The sequence below is a fragment of the Struthio camelus genome, chromosome 8, assembly GCF_040807025.1.
Source record: "Struthio camelus isolate bStrCam1 chromosome 8, bStrCam1.hap1, whole genome shotgun sequence".
NCBI classification, from domain to species: Eukaryota; Metazoa; Chordata; class Aves; order Struthioniformes; family Struthionidae; genus Struthio; species Struthio camelus.
The window spans coordinates 29,622,833-29,643,874 of NC_090949.1; the positions used below are offsets into that span (position 1 = coordinate 29,622,833).

A 21,042-nucleotide genomic window follows, 5' to 3' on the forward strand; every position below is an offset into this window, starting at 1 on the left:
TTTGCTCATCTGATGTTCAAGAGCTGTTATTACTCTTTCTGATGCTTGTGCCAGCACTTCCCTCAGAAATAGCCCCAAATACACTGGGATTAGTAACAGGGATCACAAGGCTGAAGAAGGAGGAGTCCAGCCAGTGCAAGTAATAACAGCCTAGCATGGCTGCCATCGGCAGAAGAAGGAGGTTTGCTGGAAAGGATAAATCTTCCCTAGGAAAGCTTGGCTGGAAGAAGGGGGTGGAATTGAGAGGAGAGCGGATCTAGAGTACATGGATAAAATGAAAGCAATAGTAAATACAGATAGCAACATTCAACTCCTTTACTCGGGTACCAATTTTAGACCTCCAGGCTAGAAACCCCTAGGCCCAACCATTCCATGTTTGAGCTTTCTCATCTTGCTGAGACAATGATACTCTAAAAAACGTGACGTGTTACAACATGATGTTCTGGACACTGGCCTTAACTGCAGTTTTACCCAAAGGAAACCAGCTAGATCATTGTTTAGGGACTTCACTACTGAGCAAGCAGCATGGTACAAAATGCGTGGAAGGACGTGGGAACTGCTGGCAAAAACACTGGAACGGTATTTGGGAGACCTGTGATTTAGTCTTTGATTCCCCTAAGCAATTCACTTCCCACCCACTCTCTGCCTCTTTTCCAGTATGACTGGAAGCTTTTGGAGCTGTGACCATCTTTCTGCATGGTTACCCAGTGCCCAACATAACGGGACCCCAAGTCTTTCTCAGGGTCTCCAACTAACCACTGGCACATAAAGGATGAGAAACTGTTTAAGGAAGCTACTCTGCTGGGATGCTCAGAGCAATAAAACAAAAGGAGAACTCAAAGGTATCTCAAGTATCTCCAATTCTGAGTCCAAAAGAGCCAAAGATTAAGCCAAGTACCTCTGGCCAGGCTTTTTCATTTAATCATAAAGAAAAGCAATGTTTAAGAAATGATAAATCCATATGAGAATGGCTGTGGTTGTTTCTTCTAAACAAACTAGAGACAACAGATGGTCTCCTCTCGTACAGTCACAAAGGTCAAAATTAGCCACCCCTAAGACTAGCAGGTTCTTGAAATGTTCAAGTGCTTGTGCCTGGTCATTATGACTAATCCATTCTCCAGAACGAGAAAGGTCAAATGAAGAACACCACTCCAAACAGTGCAACAACTCCTAGCCATTGCTGATGTGCAGTGCACTCAGACATGGTATCAACCGCTCCTCCTAAAACCCAATGAGTCAGCCTTTCAAAAGGGTTTGTCAGCTCTTGCTGTTAGAGCTTTCATGTATTTACTCTGCAATGTTTAAAAATATCCTTTTAAAACCCTGAAAACAAACTATGTATTCCTTACAGAATTTGTCCTTTCCCCACGGATAGCTGCCCAAGAATCTCTCTCTCTCTCTCATATTTAGTAGAGAGAAAAAATTCTTAACATTTCTTTTCTTCTTCACATACTGATAGCCAAGGCAAAGGCACACCTCCATTTCTAAAGTGGCATACAAGTAAGGAATTTCCGGTGCCTTAGACAACTTTTACCTGCAAAAAGCAGTCAGCGCTGCAGAATACTGGGGTAAGTGTTTTGTGCAACAGATAGGGTACACAGGCACTGGGTGACCTGCCTTTGGTCCCGCAACAGGCGTGCATGCACAAATCCCCTCTCTGTCCCCTACTCTAATCACTAATCTCCCTTGGATGCTGTCATTTAAATAAAAAGGCCTATTGGAAATGACAGGTGAAGAAAGCAGCCCAGGCATGAAATGCACTCTAAAGTATATTAATAGAAGGTTGCCAGACAAAACGGCACAAGGCATTTGATCGCATCGTCTCAGGCTTGTTGTTCATGCTTCTTTGCGTCTGGCTGCGTGATTTCTGCCAGATTCTCGGCTGGAAGAGCAGGCCAGGATTTGCCTGCTTTCCCTAACCCGTGCCGGGCTCAGCTGCAATCATGCAGAGCACTGAAAGAAATCCCTTTGAGTCGGGATTCATTCTGAACATGTAAAACCCAGACAAATGACTGCTTCTCCAAAGTGAATCCCATTTCACAGCAAGTAGGTTATTAGTGTGGAACTCCATACAAGTAGCCCGCATTCAAAAGCCCTCTGCATTATTAATAGAAGATGAGCTTTTGACATCAAAGGAGAACCATTATGTATGCTAAACGGTGGCAAAAATTGTACCCGCACTTCAAACCTTTTCAGTTCTTTGTCCCTTGTAAATCAATCAAGGTTGACAGATGCTTTAAGGAGAGTAATCTTTTCAATGATACTGTCAATGGATAACATAATGGAACATTGTCTCTGTGCTGTGTGAAGACATGGAGCTAGTCAATTATGGACAACACTTCATGCAGTCGCCAGTTTTCACTTGAAGTGCTGCTGTTGAAGTATTATAATCCCAACAAATGGCCACAGCAGCATACAATGTAAATGAGACCTCCTGAAGCTTTGGAAAATTAATTAGTAACAACAGTGGTCCATTCCCACACTTTCAGACACCAGTCTGGTAATGTTAACGATGCACTTCCCCCCTTCCTTTTGAGCAGTCAATAGGGTATATTTACATACACTATTTTTAATCTTCAACACTTTTTCTCCCCCTTTTTGAAAATGCAGGAAGCTCTGGATTCCCTTCCTCTTTCAAGCAGCAAACTTCACCCCTGATATTTCTAATCAGTCACATAACCCACACAGCTGGAGCTGAAAACAAAAGATCAGACTTTCCTACTCAGACATGGCAGTAACATTACTCCTCTTGCTTCTCACATGCATGACTCACTGTGCCTCTCTCCTTTTCCAACATCTCTGTCCCTTGGCTGCCCTGAGAGGAATGTCTTGAGTAGATAGTATAGGAAAAGCTCCCAGTCTCAAGAGATTGGTGGGATACAGTTTGTAAGCCCCTCTTCTGGGCTGAGCAGAGTTTGGGGACGTTCTCCCCTGCACAATACATTAGATCACTACACAAGTAAGTCCCACGTGGAATGAGGCAACAAGGCTCTAGGGGAGTTAACATTGTCTAACATACTGAGTGCAAGCAGCACCCATATCTAATGCACCGTAGTTGGACCTCAGTCTGATTGCCAGCCACTAAAAAAAGGAGAGTGAGGGTCAAACGGGAGAGACTGCTCTGCTTATTTAGCTATTGGCTTTTATTTCCTATTTCCTTTTCTCAAAGATTTTTCCCTTGTCAGTCAAGGCTTGCACTAAGATGACGACTTAACGTCCCATAGGAACAGAGGGAAATTCCACACTCAAGCCCAAAGTTTGTAAGGTATTCATTTGTTAGGATTCATTGCAGGTATTTATTGCTATGATCTGTGAGCGCCCCCTCAGCTATAATGCATTTTTGAAATAAGTAGGTGCAGATAAAAAAACTCAGTCATTAACATCTTCTGGAACAACAGGCTGTTCCTTGAACTCAAGCAGTCTCCCCCATGCTCCAAACAACTGGGAGCAGCTGCAGCTGCTTTTCTGCCTCATTTAGTTTTGGATTCTCATCTTCTGTGCTCTAGAAAGTCTTGTGGGAACCCTCACAGCAGTTGGGACCAGGGAGCTTCAAACTGCAGCAGTCCCAGAAGCCCCAAAGCGCATGCCTTGGTCAATCAATACCGTGGGGCAAGAGAGGAGGCAGGAGCAACCACACCCCCACACTAGGCATGACCAGGCCAGCTGCAACTTCCGGTAGATCACAGGAAGGAGAGAGAAGTATTTTCTCTACTACAGTCACCCTCCTGGGTCTAAAAAAAAGACAGTACTCTTGCACTGGTACAGCGAGAGCCACAGCAAAGGATATCTTTTAGCTAGCCTCAGAAAAGTGAGAGAACGATCCAACCTTTTTCCCCACTCGTATAAGCTGAACTACCTTAGAAAAGAGGGACTGAGAGGATTCAGGAAGTTTCAGTTCCTCCTTCCTCTTGCTGGAGCAGATCTGGCTAGGAAATACAGGCACAACTTATACCCATCCTTATACCCATCGCCTACTCATCATCTCCATAGTGCAAAGCAATTGCACAGAAAAGTCTCTGAATATGCGCAAACACAAGATACAATTTCTCTACTGCCCCTTCATGAGAAAGCTTTAGGCTGGCATTTCTGCCCTGATGACAACGGCCGCCTTTGTGATTACAGTTTCTTTACTGTGCAGACTTGGCTGCTTGTGTGTCTGGCACTGGATTTTGTTTCTCTAGAGCTAAGCGCATGGAGCTCTGCAGGGTCCCTCTCCGCCACCCACCACCTTTCCCACAGCCTGGTTGAAATGGCAGCGGGGAGGAGGCAGCCACCATGCCCAGCTGTCCCCATCTTTGAGAGGAGGCCCATGCTTATCTCACAGTACCAGAAGGAGTCATACCTGGACACAGTCACAACGCACTGGACCAGACTTTTAGCTTCGCTGACTTTTGCGGAACTACTGCAGTCAACACTGGCTGAGGATCAGTTCTATTCTATTTGAAACCTGCTCCAAATGCATTTCCCCTCTTCAACTCATTTACAGATGTTTGCCACTTATTTCCAGTGCCCAGAGATAACTACACACATGCTTTCTTCCAAGCGATTGCAGACTTTGTTGCAGAACAGTTTTTCCATGGTCATAACAAAGAATTTCAAAAACATATTGTCTTTGTCACAACTTTCAATAGAAAATTATCTGACCTTTTCTTTCAAGTTTATCATTTTGGCTTCCATTTGAAATTATATTATTAAACATATAAGTCAAAAGGTTTGCCAATGGGATATAATATAAACACTGAAGCAATAAAGCTAATCAAGTTAATCAAAATACAATCTTTTCTTCTGACTATAACTAAATGTTCCAATAAATCAGGACCAAAGCTTCCCTTTGGGCTTTTGGTTCTAATTCAGGACAAACCCAAATGCATGCATTTCTCATGGAATTCAAAGCCCCAATATTCAACTAAATATGAGATTTTATAACATGGAAGATGAAGCTCCTGCTTCTGTGCATGTGTCTAATAACAAAACATAAGATCACAGCTTGCTACTTTAGGAGAAAGTAAACGTAAAAGGAAAGACGGTGGCTAATCAAAAAATATTTACATAGTCCTCTCGTCATATTAAAATAAAATTCAGACAATACAGTTAAGCCAGAGAGTCATCATTAAAAATAAAATTAGAGAAAAAATGACTTAAGAGAAACATTGCTTACATAGGAGAAGTCTTCAGCATTCTGACAAAGTAGCTTGGGGAAAACAGCCTGTCGCTGAAATCTTTCCTCATCTTCAAAGATGTTCCCATACATGAAGCCATTCATCATGGTGGAGTGGGCATGGATGTCAATATAGAACTCCAAGTTAATCTTCTGTTGAGGGAAAACAAACAAACAAACAACAAAAATCAAAACTCAGCATCTCAGCATCAAATAAATCACAAGTGTGTTATGTAGGTGCAGCCTCCTGTAAATGCAAGACTGCCTTCCTTAAACATAACTGCAGTACCAGCATCAGAAAGCCATGCTAAACACATTGCTATCGAGCATCCAGCTGCTCATGCCTTTTTGTGGGTGCCTGTCTGACACAGCATGGGACCACATTGGACATCTCCCACCTGTTCTGAGCGAGCTGGCACATTTATGCAGTACAGGATACCATGCAAAATAGAGCCAAAGTATTATCCTTTGCTTTGTCACAGGGCTCAGTGCCTCTGCACTGATAAAAATACGCACCTTCCAGTTCCAGAGCGAGCTTGTTCAGACATAGCTTGGCTATCTCTGCATGGCTCTGCATTGCAATATGCAGATGTACCTTTTCTGCCAGGAAAAATGGGCTCAAAATTGTGTTTAAAAAAAAAAACCCACCAACAAACTTTCTTCCGCATCTCCACTAGAGTTTATTTCAGTTTATAAGGAGAAATACCCCAATTTTCTAAAATTACTTTACATCTGGAAATTCAGCCTACTTAGCCTCCCTCTTTTTTTTTTTTTTTAAATGCTCCAGTACAGAGCAAAACACAAAAAGCAAGTGTCTTCAAAACCCCTCTGCTTGTAGCTTTTATTTGATTCTGTAACTACTTGTGCTTCAGAGGAAAACAGCAGGACCCCCAACACTGAACCTCCTAATCTCTGCATACCCTTTCGGGATCAGCTTCTCCACATCTGGTTAATTACAAAGTAAGTCCTCATAATGCTCCAGATTTAAGCCTTAGTCTCCAGACATGAGTCTCCTGGTGCTACAGGAAAAAAGGTCTCTCCCTCACCTGGCACCTCTTATTTTATTTTTCCCATCTGAAAGCCTCAGATTTTCAGGCAACAAGCTAATATAGCGAGGGTCTCCACTTAGCATCTAACTTCTCAGGGTCAGGAGAGAGGCTGCAATAAGTCATTAAGACTAAGATGGACCATGACCAGGAAGCTCTAAGAAAAAGCTGCTCAAATCTCCTGTCCAGGGACCCATTTTTTTCTTCACATAATGTCAAAGTGACATTAATTTCGCTGCCATCATAGGCAGAGATAAGGTGTTCACCCTGATTACCACATGCAGTGCCACTGACATCCATGACAAGGCAACACCCAGTACTAAACAGCAGATGCCACTGCACTACCCAGTTTCCCAAACACTTATGGCTTCTGGTGCTGAGTAAACAGTGGCCTGACCAGACACTGACAAACCTACCTCCATCACCTGGCCGCTGCAAGGCCACTAAGAACCATTTTCCCTGTGACTGGAGGGTTAAAACTCAGATCTCCTTGTCCCAAGAGCTCAGATGCCAAAAGGTGGAACAACAGAAGAGAAGTCCACTTGCAGCAAAAGGTTATGATGCTAAGCCTGATAGCTCTGGTAGCCTTCAGTGGCAGATGGGGACCCTGGCCACTAAAAATGCAACACATAGCTCTTAGGCCCTGCCTCTAGTCTGCATACTAAGCTTGCTCTGGATACGGAGTCAAGCTGGAGAATACTGAGTTACAAGGAAGTCCAATGTAATACAAAAACAGTTCATCTGACAGCGGTGTCAGCTCTTCTGGATAGTCTCTAATGGGGGGAGAGCATCATTTGGTATGCAGTACTAATATGATACAGATTTACTTTCCCTTGGCAGAAAACCAGTGTACAATACACAGTGACTATTTAGTTTAATTAAACAGCCTAGAGAGAGTAATATTGCATCTTATTAAGTCTCTTCTATGTTAAGATGTTAGCTAATGCAATATCAATATCTGACCATGCTTCATAGGAAAAGGAACATTTGATTGTATTTCACTCTAATACAATAAATTGTTTGCTATTGCCAAAACATTACGCCATGCTATAGAGGACCGACACTGCAATAAACTACACATCTGCTATTTGGAGATACAACACTAAGGAGAAAGATTATCATCGACAGGATGAAATACCACATAGGATTTTCTTTCTCTCCAAGCATACAGAAATTAAAATCAAGACTGAGTAACAATATTCTCCATAAGATAATTTTCCCATCAGAACTTGATGAGATCAGGTGCACACTGAAAAGAGATCAGGTGCACACTGTTTCCTTACAAAACAGAACGCATCGTGATCTGATAATCTAGTTACACTGGATATTTCTAAGGCACAAATGTCCTTAGAAGTCAGTGACCCAAGATGTTTGTTTTAGCACAATTAGACACAATTCTTTATAGGGATATATTTACTAATAAAAAGTTATTGAGAGACACAGAAGGATATATAACAATAGACTAGTATCACTTCCATCTTAAATAACACAATTAAAGGTGCTGGCTTGAACAGTATGATTTGTGCTGAGGTTTCATACAATTCTTCATCCACAGCTCTCAAATAGTTTTCAAAAAAAGGTGTCTACTAACAGGGACACAGAGACGCACATTACTAAAATAACTTGCCAAAGGTTAATCCAACAGGAAATTCACATCTAGAACAAGGGTATTCTGAGCCTCAGCATACTATTCAACTGATCAAGTCATGCAGCCTAACATAGTATCACTATGCTAGAGAATGTTTTCTAAACTCTAACATTCTCACTAAAAAATTTGCTGATAAGTGTTTTGGAGAATTTACAGGAAATCTCTTGGGATGCTGATATTTCTTTGAAGATCTTTTTTTGATTATCAAAAATATTTGAAGATAGTCTAGTTATAATGGATATATGTAAAGGAAGAGTGTTCTTCACAGACATCATCTTCACCTAAAGATTAAACTTCCAGATCATTTATTTGGAAATCATGACATGCAACAGATGAATAATTGGATGAATGTTTTAGCTCATCATTAGGATAAATGATTTGTTACAAAATACTTCAAAGGCCATCTTTTAAGTCAGCCAGCAATAACTATTCAACTAGTTCTTCTGGTCTTTGTTCCTTACCCTCCTACTGAACATATCAGATCACCATTTCATACATTCCTGCCCACTCAATGTAGTCAAAATTTGCAATTGTCCATCCTATTCAGTAAGCTGTTAAACATAGCTACAATAATTGCCAGTTAGACGTACTATTCCCAGACACTGCTGTATGTGAGCAGAAGAGTATTTCAGTGTTTCACGTTTCTTTTCTTCTGATCACATTCATTATTTTATCAAAAGGAAACATCTTGAGCATTCTCCATTAGAGAACAGAATAACTCTGCATTGTTAATACAACACGAGTTTCTAATAGAAAAATTCTCTTTATTCACAAGGCACAAAGATATTCTCACCTTAAAATGGACAATAGCAGCCTAGTCATTGGGACATTACACACAAAGTTTGCCTCCTTGTGCCCCAAATAGTAAAAGACCTGTTTGCAGACGTGTTTTGCAGAAGAATTAACATATGTTCCTGAACAATAAGGATATTTCTTTCCATCTCTTCCTGTGTGCATAGGAGAGAGACTCCAGGACACACATATTCAGAAGTGCTTTACATGTAGGAAACGTTTCACCCACAGCCACACCACAAATTTGAGCTAGGGAATAACGGATACAAAATTAGTTTCAAATTTCAGTTGAGGTTTGCTGGAAGCTTTTGACATAATTATTGGCCTCCTGCAATTTAGGCAAGATCACAGAACTAACATTTTATTAGCTATATAATGTCACCAACTGGTAGGAATTTCAGAAAAACAGCAGAGAATTGACCTTCTGAAATCGTTTCTCTTGGAGGTAAGGAGTATTGCAATGGGAAAATTAGGTTAATAAATGTATGTGTGCATGTTACATGTGCTCATACAAATACACTTTTCTAAGATAAACCAATCCTGTGTTAAGTCACAGGGACATCTCACAGGCTCTGTGCAACAGAACTCACTCCGATTATGACTTATAACGCAGTAGCGTGTACAAGTAAGAATGGGAATAAATTTAGATATGGTTCAAAGTCTCACAGTCACATTTGCTTCAGACTCTAAGCAGAAAATAACGAACAGCCAGGCTCAAGCATCTCTGGCTGCCATAGCTGCCTTCTGAGAGGCTTACAAGTTACATCCTACAAAACGATATTAAACTCATCATTTTCTGCTTTAGAGGTGGGAATGCAAAATAATTCAGATGCCTTATAAAAATCATCATGCAATTTAATTTCCTCAAGTGTCTCATCTTTGTGCTTACAAGCAGAAGCAGTGATTCTCTCTCTCTTACGCTACCTTTTTTTAAGAAAAGCGGTAATTATCTGGATGACCCAGCTTACAGAGATGGAAAAAGAACAAACAAAAGCAGACTTGGTCTTTGTTTTCTACCTGTGTCAAAACAGAAATCATTCACCGGCCTGACAGAGACAGCGATCGAACCCCACTTTCTGGGAAACAGACAGCAGTTAACCTGCTCTCCCTTTTAAGAGAATGGTCTTTGCCTCTTCTTACCACTTACCATATTAAAACAGAATAAATAAATAAGTAAACAAATTTTTGCTCTAAAGTTCATTTGAATCCATTTGAAGCCTTTGTGACACACCCTTTTCACTGTTATCCTGGGACAGTCTAAAGTTTCTAACAGATCGAGAAATATATATATAAATTAGGAAGGAGGAAAAAAAATGAAAGAAACCATGGAAAAAGTAAAAGCTCATATTCACTGTCAAGATATGAGATAGCCAAAGCAGCACAGAAACTGGGAACTAGTGCATGTTGCTGTGTAGAAGCTTTTGAGAAAAATACATTCTCACTTGCCTGAGAAATATATTCTCAGCTTCCATTAGCTGAATACCTTTGGAAGGTCAGTAATTAAAAAGGAAAAGGGAAGAATGATGTTAATAGCTAGTGCTCATAGGATTAAAGTTATATTTTGAACAGTACAATTACAATTCTTAAGGAAATAGAGATTTAAAAAAAAAAAAATCAAGAAAAGCTGTAATAAAACGATAAATGTGCATTGAGCCCAGAACATGGGCCACTAGAGAGGCAAGTGATGCAGGAAGAAGCCAGTTCTGTCCACCAGCTGTCACTTCAATATGGATTTTATTAATTCTTGGGCATAGCAATTGGTTTAGAGGGAGAGTCCAAAAGCCGTCTTCACTCTGATATTTCATATGGGGGATAGGATAAACTCCTTGCAATGTTTTATATAAGACGTTAAAACTGGTTTGTCATTAGTGGTAGAGAACGTTACAGCCTTCAGGCAGACTTTCCAGTCTTACTGCCCAGCCACTGTCAGAAGCAAATGGACCTTCAACTGTCTGCATCAGATAAGGAGTGTGCCCCTTTGGGTTCAGAATAGATTCAGAGCTACCCAGAAGACTGGTTCCTAGAAACTTCCTCAAGCCCAGGATCTCTCAAAAGAAAATCCTGCAAAGGTGTCAAATATCCTTCTTCAAATACACACAGTTGCCCATTCTCAGTTATTTTGATAGCTCCTACAGTGGTGGAGCCAGGAACTGCAAACAAATGCTATTACACAAAAATGAAGAAAAACTGGCCATGCAGAATCACACCTTCGAGAGCCAACACTGAGCTGGAAATCACCAGGCCTAGGCCTCTCTGCAGCAGGGGATTCTGTTCAGTGCCTTCAATCGCTCATCAGGGACATACACAGTTGTTGCCCATGGACTGTGTAAGGCAAGTATGGTGGAATTTGGGCTCTCTGGACAAGGTCCGCATTTTCAAACTTTTCCCAAAATACTTGAGTTTGGATCCCTGGTTAGGTGAAGGCTCAGATTGGTTCTAATTGTATCCAAACTCCTTTTCTTACATCTACTTTTTTCCCATTTTGCTTTTTCCTCAATAAACTTGAAAGGACCAGCACAACCTCCCACCAAAAAAAAAAAAGAGAGAGAGAGAGAGAGAGAGAGAGAGAGAGAAAGAGAGAGAGAGAGAGAGTCAAATACTTTCAAAAATATTTTCCTCTAACCATTCTTTATAGCCTCTGGAGGATAGGCAAGTCAGTCCTACAGTGTCCTCTTTAATTTTGCAGATGATGTAAGTCGCACCTTATTCAAGGCGCTATCTCAGAGACAGACCACTACCCATTTGTAACCACAGGACAAGCTCCCTTGTCTCCTTCCATTCATGATCTCATGGACCACCTACTGCATTCACCTTTGTGCAACACCATGGCAACCACAGCAATTACTTACATAGGAAATTAATGATAGGAAAGTGGTTTATTATTTTTAAAAACCTTCTTCCTTTCCTCTTCTTGCTTCCAGAGAAGAAGGGGAAAATGCTAGTTTAGAGTCATGCTTATTACCACTGATACCAAGCACAAAAGCAAATTTCTCCCTCTTCCTTTAGGGACATTTGTACAATCTGAAAATGCTTCTTTCTTGCAGAAGCAGCTTGCAAATGCTGATGTACAACTAACTCTGCATGACCTGCCATTTGTTCTTCACGACACTTTCTTCATGAATTTTTTCAGATTGTCTCAATGATGTTCTGAAAGTTGTCATCTTTTGGGATGGACCACCCAAACCCAGTTGCCATTCAAAAGTCATTATTTACCCGTCTGATTGCTTGGCAAGTTCTCACCCAGAATAATGACAGCTCTTAAAGACAGATGTAATCTGACCTAACTCAACATAACCATTAGCACCTCAAAGAGGATGGAGAAGAGACTATAACACTATGTTGGCTCCACAGCTTCACATAGCAAAAGAACGGCATGTCCAACAGTTTTGCTTTCTTGTCTGCCTAGAAGAGCAAGGGATGCTTTTATTCACAGAATAAAAACATGCCACCCCCCTCCACAGTGGGTTTGAACCCTGCTCCAATGTGCCCATCACTAGGCCCGAAACGATTAAGGATATAAACTCATAGTTTTGGCAGAGGAGTGGGAAGTCAGCAACGCGCACATTCTGATCCTGGTTCTTACTCTATCTGCAAAGCTTCTCTCACCTGCCGGTGCAAATAACACCTGCTAAGGATTAGCTGATGTTTGTAAAGCACTTTGAAGATATAAAGCATCATAGCATGTACAAGGCGCCAGGCTGATTCACTCTTTGACCTCTCTGCAGAGAATTCCAGTTAGTGTCAGCTCTGGCAGTTTTTTGCAATTCAGGCACCTGTCCACCAGCTACTGGACTGAAGCCAACAATTCACACAGGACACAGAAGAGCTGTCAGATGGTAGCAGCATTTGGTCACGACAGGCCTGAATTGGATTTGAAAGGGTGACCTGGAGGTGAAAGGCTCTATCAAGAAGCCACTTCTGTTCAAATGAATATTAAGTCAGAGAGGGGCAAAAGAGACAATTTTAAGACCTAGATCAAGTTTAGACAAGACTTTTGGGCCAGCTGCATAGAAAATTCTTGTATAACTTTTACCCTAGATGAACAGGGAGCAGGAAACAGGCTCTTTCTGCATTTTGGGCCTGTCCCCAAGCTAAAATTCTAAGGTTGAGTCTGAACAAGGAGAGTCATTCTTCTGTCTCATCCTTTCTCTCTCCACTGGATAGAAACAAACATGCAAATACACTCAGAGATGTGGTTTCTGACCTTAGCAAGCTCTAAAGATTTCAGTTGCCTGCGTAAGCAGAATAAAGCATTGGGATTGAGAAGGGTCTCCCAGCATTACCTCACTCTGAACTTAGCTCTTCCCATCTCGGGCCTGCTGAGGGTCTCTAAATCCTATCTTGCTCATTGTCTGCTACTGAAACTACTACAGAAAGAGGGTTTTCCAGAGAAGAGAGAGGAAAACTGTGGCAAAAGAATGAATAGCTTTGGGTGCAAGGGGGGAAGGAAACTTACTATCCTAAAAAGAAAAAAAAAGCCAGAGGTAGTAACTGTTCCTCATTCTGATAATTAAAGGTAAGAAAATCAGGTCTAGCAAGCTGAAATATCTAAATGGCCATGTTTTCTACAGGCGATTTAATTTGACATTGGCCTTGTTCAGAAAGTTTGCTCAGCTGAAATGCTTCCAGTAGCTGTATCAGGGGATTTGTTTTGCTGCTCTTTGATATTGCCCCTTGGACAGCCACTTGCTGGCTGTGTAACCATAGGCAAGTCATTTAGTCTTCAGGCTTCATTAATTGCTCCTTTCATACCTGAAACTATACCATGTCCTATAGTTCCTGTTCAGCTATTCACTTCATAGCATTGTTAATAGTTTTGCATTTTACAGATAACTTTTAATCACACATCCACAGAAGATTCTGACCAAGGAACACAGTCTTTAATTTGCAAGTACATAAATAAGGTCCAAAGATACTATATGCCTCTTCTCCAATTACAAAGGGAAAGAGTGGTAGACTTAAAAGAAAAAAAAGAAGAAATTTAAAAATGGCTAAGAATTATGACTCCCTGCCCCTAATTTCCTAGAGACCATTCTGGTTGGGCCAATTGTACATAGTCAAGTCAAACTCTAAAATAACTAGTTTCTAGTCTCTGAAATAATATATGGTAGTATTCAATATTTCTCATTAAACAGCTGGCAGAATACAAAGCTGTCAGGTAGAAGATCTAAGGTAAACGAAGTGAATTCTAAGCTAGCTTATATTTACACTGTGGAACTCACTGCCACTGGATTTTGGCCAAAACCCAAATGAGCTCAAAGATTAATAAGTCAAATTCACAGAAAAAAAAATCTATTATGCTATTACACACAAAGAAGTGGACACAACCTCTTGATCAGAAAAATCCCCAAATTACACATTGTCAGAAGCTGGAAAGGTAATGATCGTACATATCTTCCCTGTTCCTGCAGTCTATCCTTGGGCACCTGCAATAGGCCATTGGATACTAAGCCAAATAACACCATGCAGCATGGCTGTTCTTATTTTCTGGTTAGACTTTAACTTGTATTGCAGAATATGACATTTGTAGTTCTTAGAAAACTAACAGGTTGCTTCATTGTGAAAAGGATGCATTTCTACTGCTTAAATTGCCTATTTTAAAAAGAGATTAAACGGACTCCTGGAAGGTAGGTCCTGCCTTGCATAAAGCTTTCAGGCCAAGAAGCCCGTAAACCAATGATTACTAGAAGTTGGACATCATAGGTAAAGATCATTTTACAAATGTGGAATTTCTTATATAGGCCCCTGAGCGTCTCCTTCTGGTTACTAGGAACAGACTCACAAAATTGGATTAGCTGGACCTAGGAGATGACCTGTAGCGGTCATTCTTACTCTACACAGGTCCATGCAAGGTAAGAAAGAGATAAACATACCTGGATGCAAAATGCAAACCTGTCCAGTTAGATGGGAGCAAACAATACATGAGATGTATCGTTCAAAGGTTATAGGGCCAGCTGCTTCACTAGCAAGAGACAGGAAGACTGTGGATGGAGATTGTGCACATGCTTTACTGATGAGCGACAGCTGAAAAAGCAAACCAGCTCTCATTCTTCCTTGTGGTGAGGCTATGCCAGCAGAAGTGATCCAAAGCCATTACATTAGTTTTACACTGGTCCTTTGCAAGTTGCCTCTTTCTCATTCTTTCCTTGTACTTAGTGCAGGCAACAAACACGCCCAAGTAACAGATAAAGCAAAAGCCAATAAACAGAACCACAAGGATGTTGGAAGGGACTAGGGACTGTACACCAGACACAGATACTTGAGGGAGGGCAAGCATGCTAACAAATAGAGTTGTCCCTAATGTTCTCTTTCTGACCGAAGACTCTACCACAGCTGGGAAAACAGGTTTTCTTGGATTTTACTGACTCAGAGACAGCCCTGCCTTACAGGTCAGCATAGCATTCTGCGTCAAACTGCAGAATGTTTTCTCCATGCTTTACATCTAGCAGTATTTATTATCAGTACAGTGCTATAAAAGCTGAAATGCAATGGTCATTTTGGAAAGATCTGCTTTTACAGCTGAAAGCACAACATATCATGCTTTTTGCAAGGCACTTACCAGCATTAGATGTATCTGATACTTTTTTCCCTTGAATATTTCCCCAACCCTCACCGGCCAACAGGCAACCGTGCAGCTGTAGGCAATGTCGCCTTGTGTTCTGCTTGCCAATCCAGACAGCAGGGTAGCTAACTGCGGCTGTAAGTACAGTCACAAGGGCTCAAAGACACTGTATCTCTTGCAAGCACATATTGGGGACCACTAGTTTTCACTATTTCCTACCGGAAAAGGAGGCTCATCTCACAGAACACCAGCGACTCAAGATTCAGCAAAATGGTACAAGAAATAATCAGGAGAGTGACTATCTGAAGAGAATTCAGCAGGGTATAACTAAACAAACCTACTGTAGGAGTCTGAAGAAGAACATTTCCTGCCCCAGACAATGGCAGCTGACTCACACTGGCAGCGGTTGGTAGAGATACTCAAGGAAGGTTTGTTTGCCCCCTCCTTGTTTTTCCCCACCCCACTTTTCATATGTGTAAAGTATACATATATAAGCACATGTGTAATCAATCTTTGAATACCAAGAAACATTTTAAACTTGTTTTCATCCTTCTCTCCTCTGTAAATGTTACAGCTGTCTACAATGGATAGAAAAGCAATTTGCTCTGAATTGCAGGTATATCAGGTGAATGTTTGGTCCTTGCTCTCCTAAATGCTGCATCAGCACTGATGATCCACACACAGTTTTCAAGTTGTGAGTCACACTAGACTGACTAGCCAATTCTGCAGTATACTTTACTGACGACTTCAATAAATGGGCCCTACAATCTGATGCTATTGTGAGGCAATATAATTCTGGTTTGTCAAGATCTTCTGAAAGACACAGGCAGTTCAAGTAATAGATAAAGTCTAAATATGCTGTACATCAACTTGGCTGTCACCAGCAAGTAAAAGAGACGCACTAGGATCAAAAGTGATCTTTCTTTCAGCCTTGGCTAAGGAGCTAGCTTCCTGTTCTAATTTTCTTTGTAGATCTGGCATCAGATAAATTGCTTGACTTTCCAATGTCTACTTACTTCAGTCTTATAACCCTCTATTTTCCAGGTCCATCTTGCTGTAGAAGTCTGAAACCCCCATTAACAAATGGCTGTCACCCTCTGGTAACAAAAAAAAATCTGTCTTGGACCCTGTACTGGCTCAGTAATCACTGGAGAGAGAGAGAGATCTTTCAACATGTGAATGAAACCACTAACATCTGGATTGCTCTGGAGGTCTCTTCCTCTCTGGCCACTCACTGGAGAGGAAGTCAATGTTGCTTGCACTCTTAGCATGGACTCCTGAATTTAGTCCTAAAGTTAGAGCAGATGACTCCCTTGCCACCGATTTTGCTTAAATCAAGAAGATGATATGCCAGACCTTATATACCTGTGCCACTTGCAAAGTTTCAAATCAGTAGTCTGATGCCAAAAGAAGGGACAATAAATAGTTCAGTGCAATGGCATCAGTGTTTTAAAGGAAAAAAGACATTTAATTCAGTAATAGCTGTTAAAAGCACTGTACATTGGGATTTTTGTTTTGTGGCCCCTTCATGGATCAACCTAAACCTTAGCTGGAAGACAGAATAACTCAGATACAAAGAAAGAAATACCAACATATTTCCCTTTGAAAAGCTGGAAATGCCAGAAATGTCATCAGAATATGACATTTCTCCATAACTGGATGAATTACAGAATGTAACATATTAACTGATGGCTTGCCAAAACCCACGATGATGTAAAGACGAGTCACATCTGCCCCATCGTCTTCGTGGCAGAAAACACAGTAAAATGATTCTAATACATCAACTTGGCCTTTCCCAAGATGTATTACTGGCTCTGCCAACCAAGGTAACCAGAGAAACACCACAGGTTTTACCCTGTTATTCCAACAGTAGACCACACAACAAGACACAAACCAAATGCATGCAACAGCATCTTAGTGAAAGTTCTCTGGAAGCAGAAGGTGATCACACAAAACTTCAACAGACAACTCACGGGTAAATCAAACCTTCACTGAACTCGCTCTGTTGCTCCATATTTTCGCCAGCAGTTTCCTCCCCTCCATACACCCACACACAACAGTATGTTCTGAGCTGGAGAAAGTCCAGAAGCATACCCTAATAAAGCTCCCAGTTTTCTCAACCACTCTGCTTTAACTTAAAATTTCCCTGAAGATAGGAGGTTTCTGCTGATCTCTGATGTTTGGAACCTGATCCCGTCATCGTTACCTTTCTTAGACACTCTTCATTTGTTGGATGTTGGTCTGTAATAACAGGCAGGAAGGACAGTCATTTTTATAGTAACTACCTGCCAACAGATTTCAATTCTTTATCCTTTCAAAATCCTGCATCTGTCCATGTCTCCAGGCACTAGTGGGAAAAGCTCTGCATTAGTTATTTTTATTATCAACATAAAAATCTTTCCATTTATTTATTTATTAAGAAGAAGAAGAAAAAAAAGAAGCTATCTACAAAACTCAGTTCGTTTTGTCCTTAGGCAGACATTTAAAGCTGCCTGCCAACTTCTTTTCTTAATAAAAAAAATAAGCTAAAGTCTTTATTACACACAACGTAACAAAATGCAACCAGCTACATTTAACCAGCTGAGACACACGCTATCCATTTATCAGGAAGAAGTCTGTGGCTGAAAGAGGACACATCTGATAAACAAGAACGACCCATTTCTGAGGCGCAGCCACCTACAAGTTCTCACCACGGCACTGGGCCCAGACACGTGCCCTGTCCCTGCAGGCAGCCAAGTCCACACAGCACTTCCTGGCTTATGCCACGCTGCACAGGGGGGCTGGGGCAGACAGCACGCTGGTGCTGACTGAGCTACCTCCAGAAAGGCAGTCAGCAGAGACCTGCCACCTGAAAGCTAGGAGGTCTCAATAACATGGCTATTCCACTTTGGGGACCCAAGTTCATGCCTCTGAACACTACACCATATGGCTTCTCCAGCTTTTCCTTAACACAGCAAAGGAGGGTGAAGCTTGTCCTGCCTGGTGCCACCAGGGAGACACTACCACATCTTCAATCATCAGCTGCTCAGACCCACCAACTGGAGCTATTGAGACATCCCACATCAAGGTTGGGTCTTGGCTGTTGTTTCTCAACAGCATAGTGAGGTAAAAGACTGAAAATATTTCCCAAACCACTTCAATATCTTGCACAAATGCCTCTCAGGCTCTAATGCAAGCACACGGCAGGTGATCAGAACAGCACCTTCTGCCCAAAAACCTCATGGCCCATTTCACAGCGAGCAGAGACTCTGAAAGGCAGGAAGGATTTGGAGCCCTAGCCAGGATGTGTGTCAGAGCTGCTGCCTGCACTGTTTCTAGGCTAGTGACTGGCATGTTAAACCCAAACAACACATCTTAGGCTGACACAAGATGAAACACATTAGGCAGATGGCATGTTTTCTCTGCGAAAGCCAGCGCCAGAGTATTTCCTCCTAATGATCTCCTGTTCTGGTTCTCACAGTAAAATTAGTTTTAAAGTAAAAAGAAACAGAAAAATATATAACACGATGAGAGCAAAGATTACTATGTGGAAAATATATCAATATCAACAAGAGAGGGATTTTATTTTTTCAATTCCATGACGTTTATTTATATATGTTGTTTATAAAAAACAAACATCTACTTAGTCAGACGTGAAAAGTCAAAATTTACATTTAAATGGAGGCATTTAGGTGCTTTTTTCCTCTCTCATCTCTTGAATGCAGAGTACAAAAGACTAAAAACTCTCAATTTGCCTAAGTGTAAGGGCAACAGGTGAATTTTGCATTCTGGGAACTAATCATTAAGTGAACAATGTTCAGCTCAGCAGTGACCAAAGCCCAGCTGATCAAGGGGAAAGGAGCACTGGCTATTTGGCCTGGCAGGGATTTGCTCAACTGCTAAGACCAGAGGTTGTGATCTCCTTGTGCCCTGTCCCTGAGGGGCAGATTAGGCCAAATGCAGCTTCCCGAGAACAACATCTACATTTCCAGATGTACAGTGGGTCACTATCCAACTAAAAATCACAGCAATTAAAAGCCTTTTAGAGGCTTTTCAGTGCTACAACAGCCCTGATTTCCTTGCTGGTATTACTGTTGATGTTTAAGACAAGAGGCAGCTTGCTTATAAGAGATAATAAAAAGATTTAGAACAAGTCCATAATTGCATAGTATTAAAATCATTGTAAAAGAATGGGAATGGAAATAAATGCTATGAAAACCCTTAAAGCTTGTCATCAATTACCTTTTTTTTTTTTCCTGGCAAGGAAAGCGAGCACTGATTCTAACCAGAGAGTCAATCAAAGAGATACCCTTGTAAGCAGCATACTCAGAGAATCGCATCCCCAGTCCATGGAAGGAGGCAGCAACATTTTTAACCACTTTGTCATGCTGGAGAACCACAACGGTTACAGATGATGCACCACAGCACCTCATTCAGTCCAGTGCCAGATTGCCCCTCTCTGGCTTTTTCTGACGTAGAGCTGACCCATAGTATTAGAAGGACACAGGCAAAGAGGAACCTCATCATTTTTAAAACAAGGGTTAACTGTGGATCCAGCCACTCCTTTGCGTGGTTTTACATCAATTGTTTTTAACTCTCCTTCGTGTGTTATATTGAAAAAAACCCATACAAAAACCCAAGAGAAATAGTCGGGCTGTATTTTAAAAGCAGGGGAAATAGTACATAAATGGCTAGAAAAGGCGCGCACACAAAATCTAAATGCCTAGGAGGTAAGAGCATTATCACTACGTAGCCAGCACACGGAAATCACCAACTTGGTCTTTTTAAAGCTTCAAACAGACAGCATTTCTAATCTCTCGGGATGCTATCTCAAGCATTACCTCACTATCACAGTATATTCTAATGTTCATCCATCATCACACTGGTCTCTCCGTCTTAGGCGATTTCCCCTTTGTGCCACCCTCAAAAACAGCAAAATCGTCTATTGTTTCTGCAAACAACGCTAGTGTTTCTAGCCCTTCCCAGCTTAAAAGCATTACCTATGTCAATTAATCCTCATATACTCACACCCACCTCCAGCCCTTTCACGCAGAAAGTATCTAAGCCCTAAAGTGTTTCAGACTAACCCTATGTTTTCACATGCATCTTTTGGCAACCAGGCCAGCCTTAAAATTTCCCTCATTCCCACTCCCCGACCCACTGGTGGCTACTCATTTCCAGGTCCACTCAGTTCCATGACCTGTGCTGGCACAGCCTGCTGGGGGTCCCTGCCATGATCTACATCAGGGAACTGTTCCATTTGGGCAAAAAGTCTAATTATTTGGAGGATAGTGTCTCTTCTTCAGCCCAATCAGCTCCTTGATCTGTTCATATATCATTCTCCCCAAGAGAATAAGCCAGATGATTCATGTAGAATTACTGTATAAATCAACATTGTGGAGGGGTGGGGGGAAATGGCAGGAAAAAGATAGAGGAGCAGGAATATTTTAAGTACTTCCCTGTGAACTCGCACCTTATCCTGAGACAAAAGGGTTCATACTGAGCCTGCAGGACAGCCATAATAATGGATGAAGGACCAGCCTTAGATTTCTCAAGCAACCAGGAGTGTCACCTCTGAGCACCCCGAGACCATCCACATGGCAGCACTAAAGCTGAGTTGGAGAAATCTACCTGAGAAATGGATGATCAGTGCCTCCTCCCCAGGCTTGGTTCTCTTCAGTTGTGTCCACCTTTGTGGGCCACCTGTGCTGTGCGGAACTCACTGTAGGCCTGTGTCTCACCACCGGCCACATATCTAGCAGGTGAGCAAGAAGCCAGGGTGGGCAATTTCCACACATGTTCCCTGGTTTCCTTTGGAAGGAGATCCAGGTGTGCAAGCAGAGGACCCAGGCCAACA

General features: G+C 41.6%; 1 protein-coding gene across 5 annotated transcripts in view; it reads right to left on the minus strand.

The window, feature by feature from the left end:
* AGBL4 (AGBL carboxypeptidase 4) overlaps window positions 1-21,042 on the minus strand; it is a 964,275-nt gene that overhangs the window by 99,020 nt on the left and 844,213 nt on the right. For all 5 annotated transcript variants that reach the window (XM_068953088.1, XM_068953091.1, XM_068953089.1 and 2 more), the window contains one exon: window positions 5,159-5,311. In XM_068953088.1, the coding sequence (XP_068809189.1) occupies window positions 5,159-5,311 (153 nt within the window). The remainder of the gene's footprint in view (window positions 1-5,158; window positions 5,312-21,042) is intronic.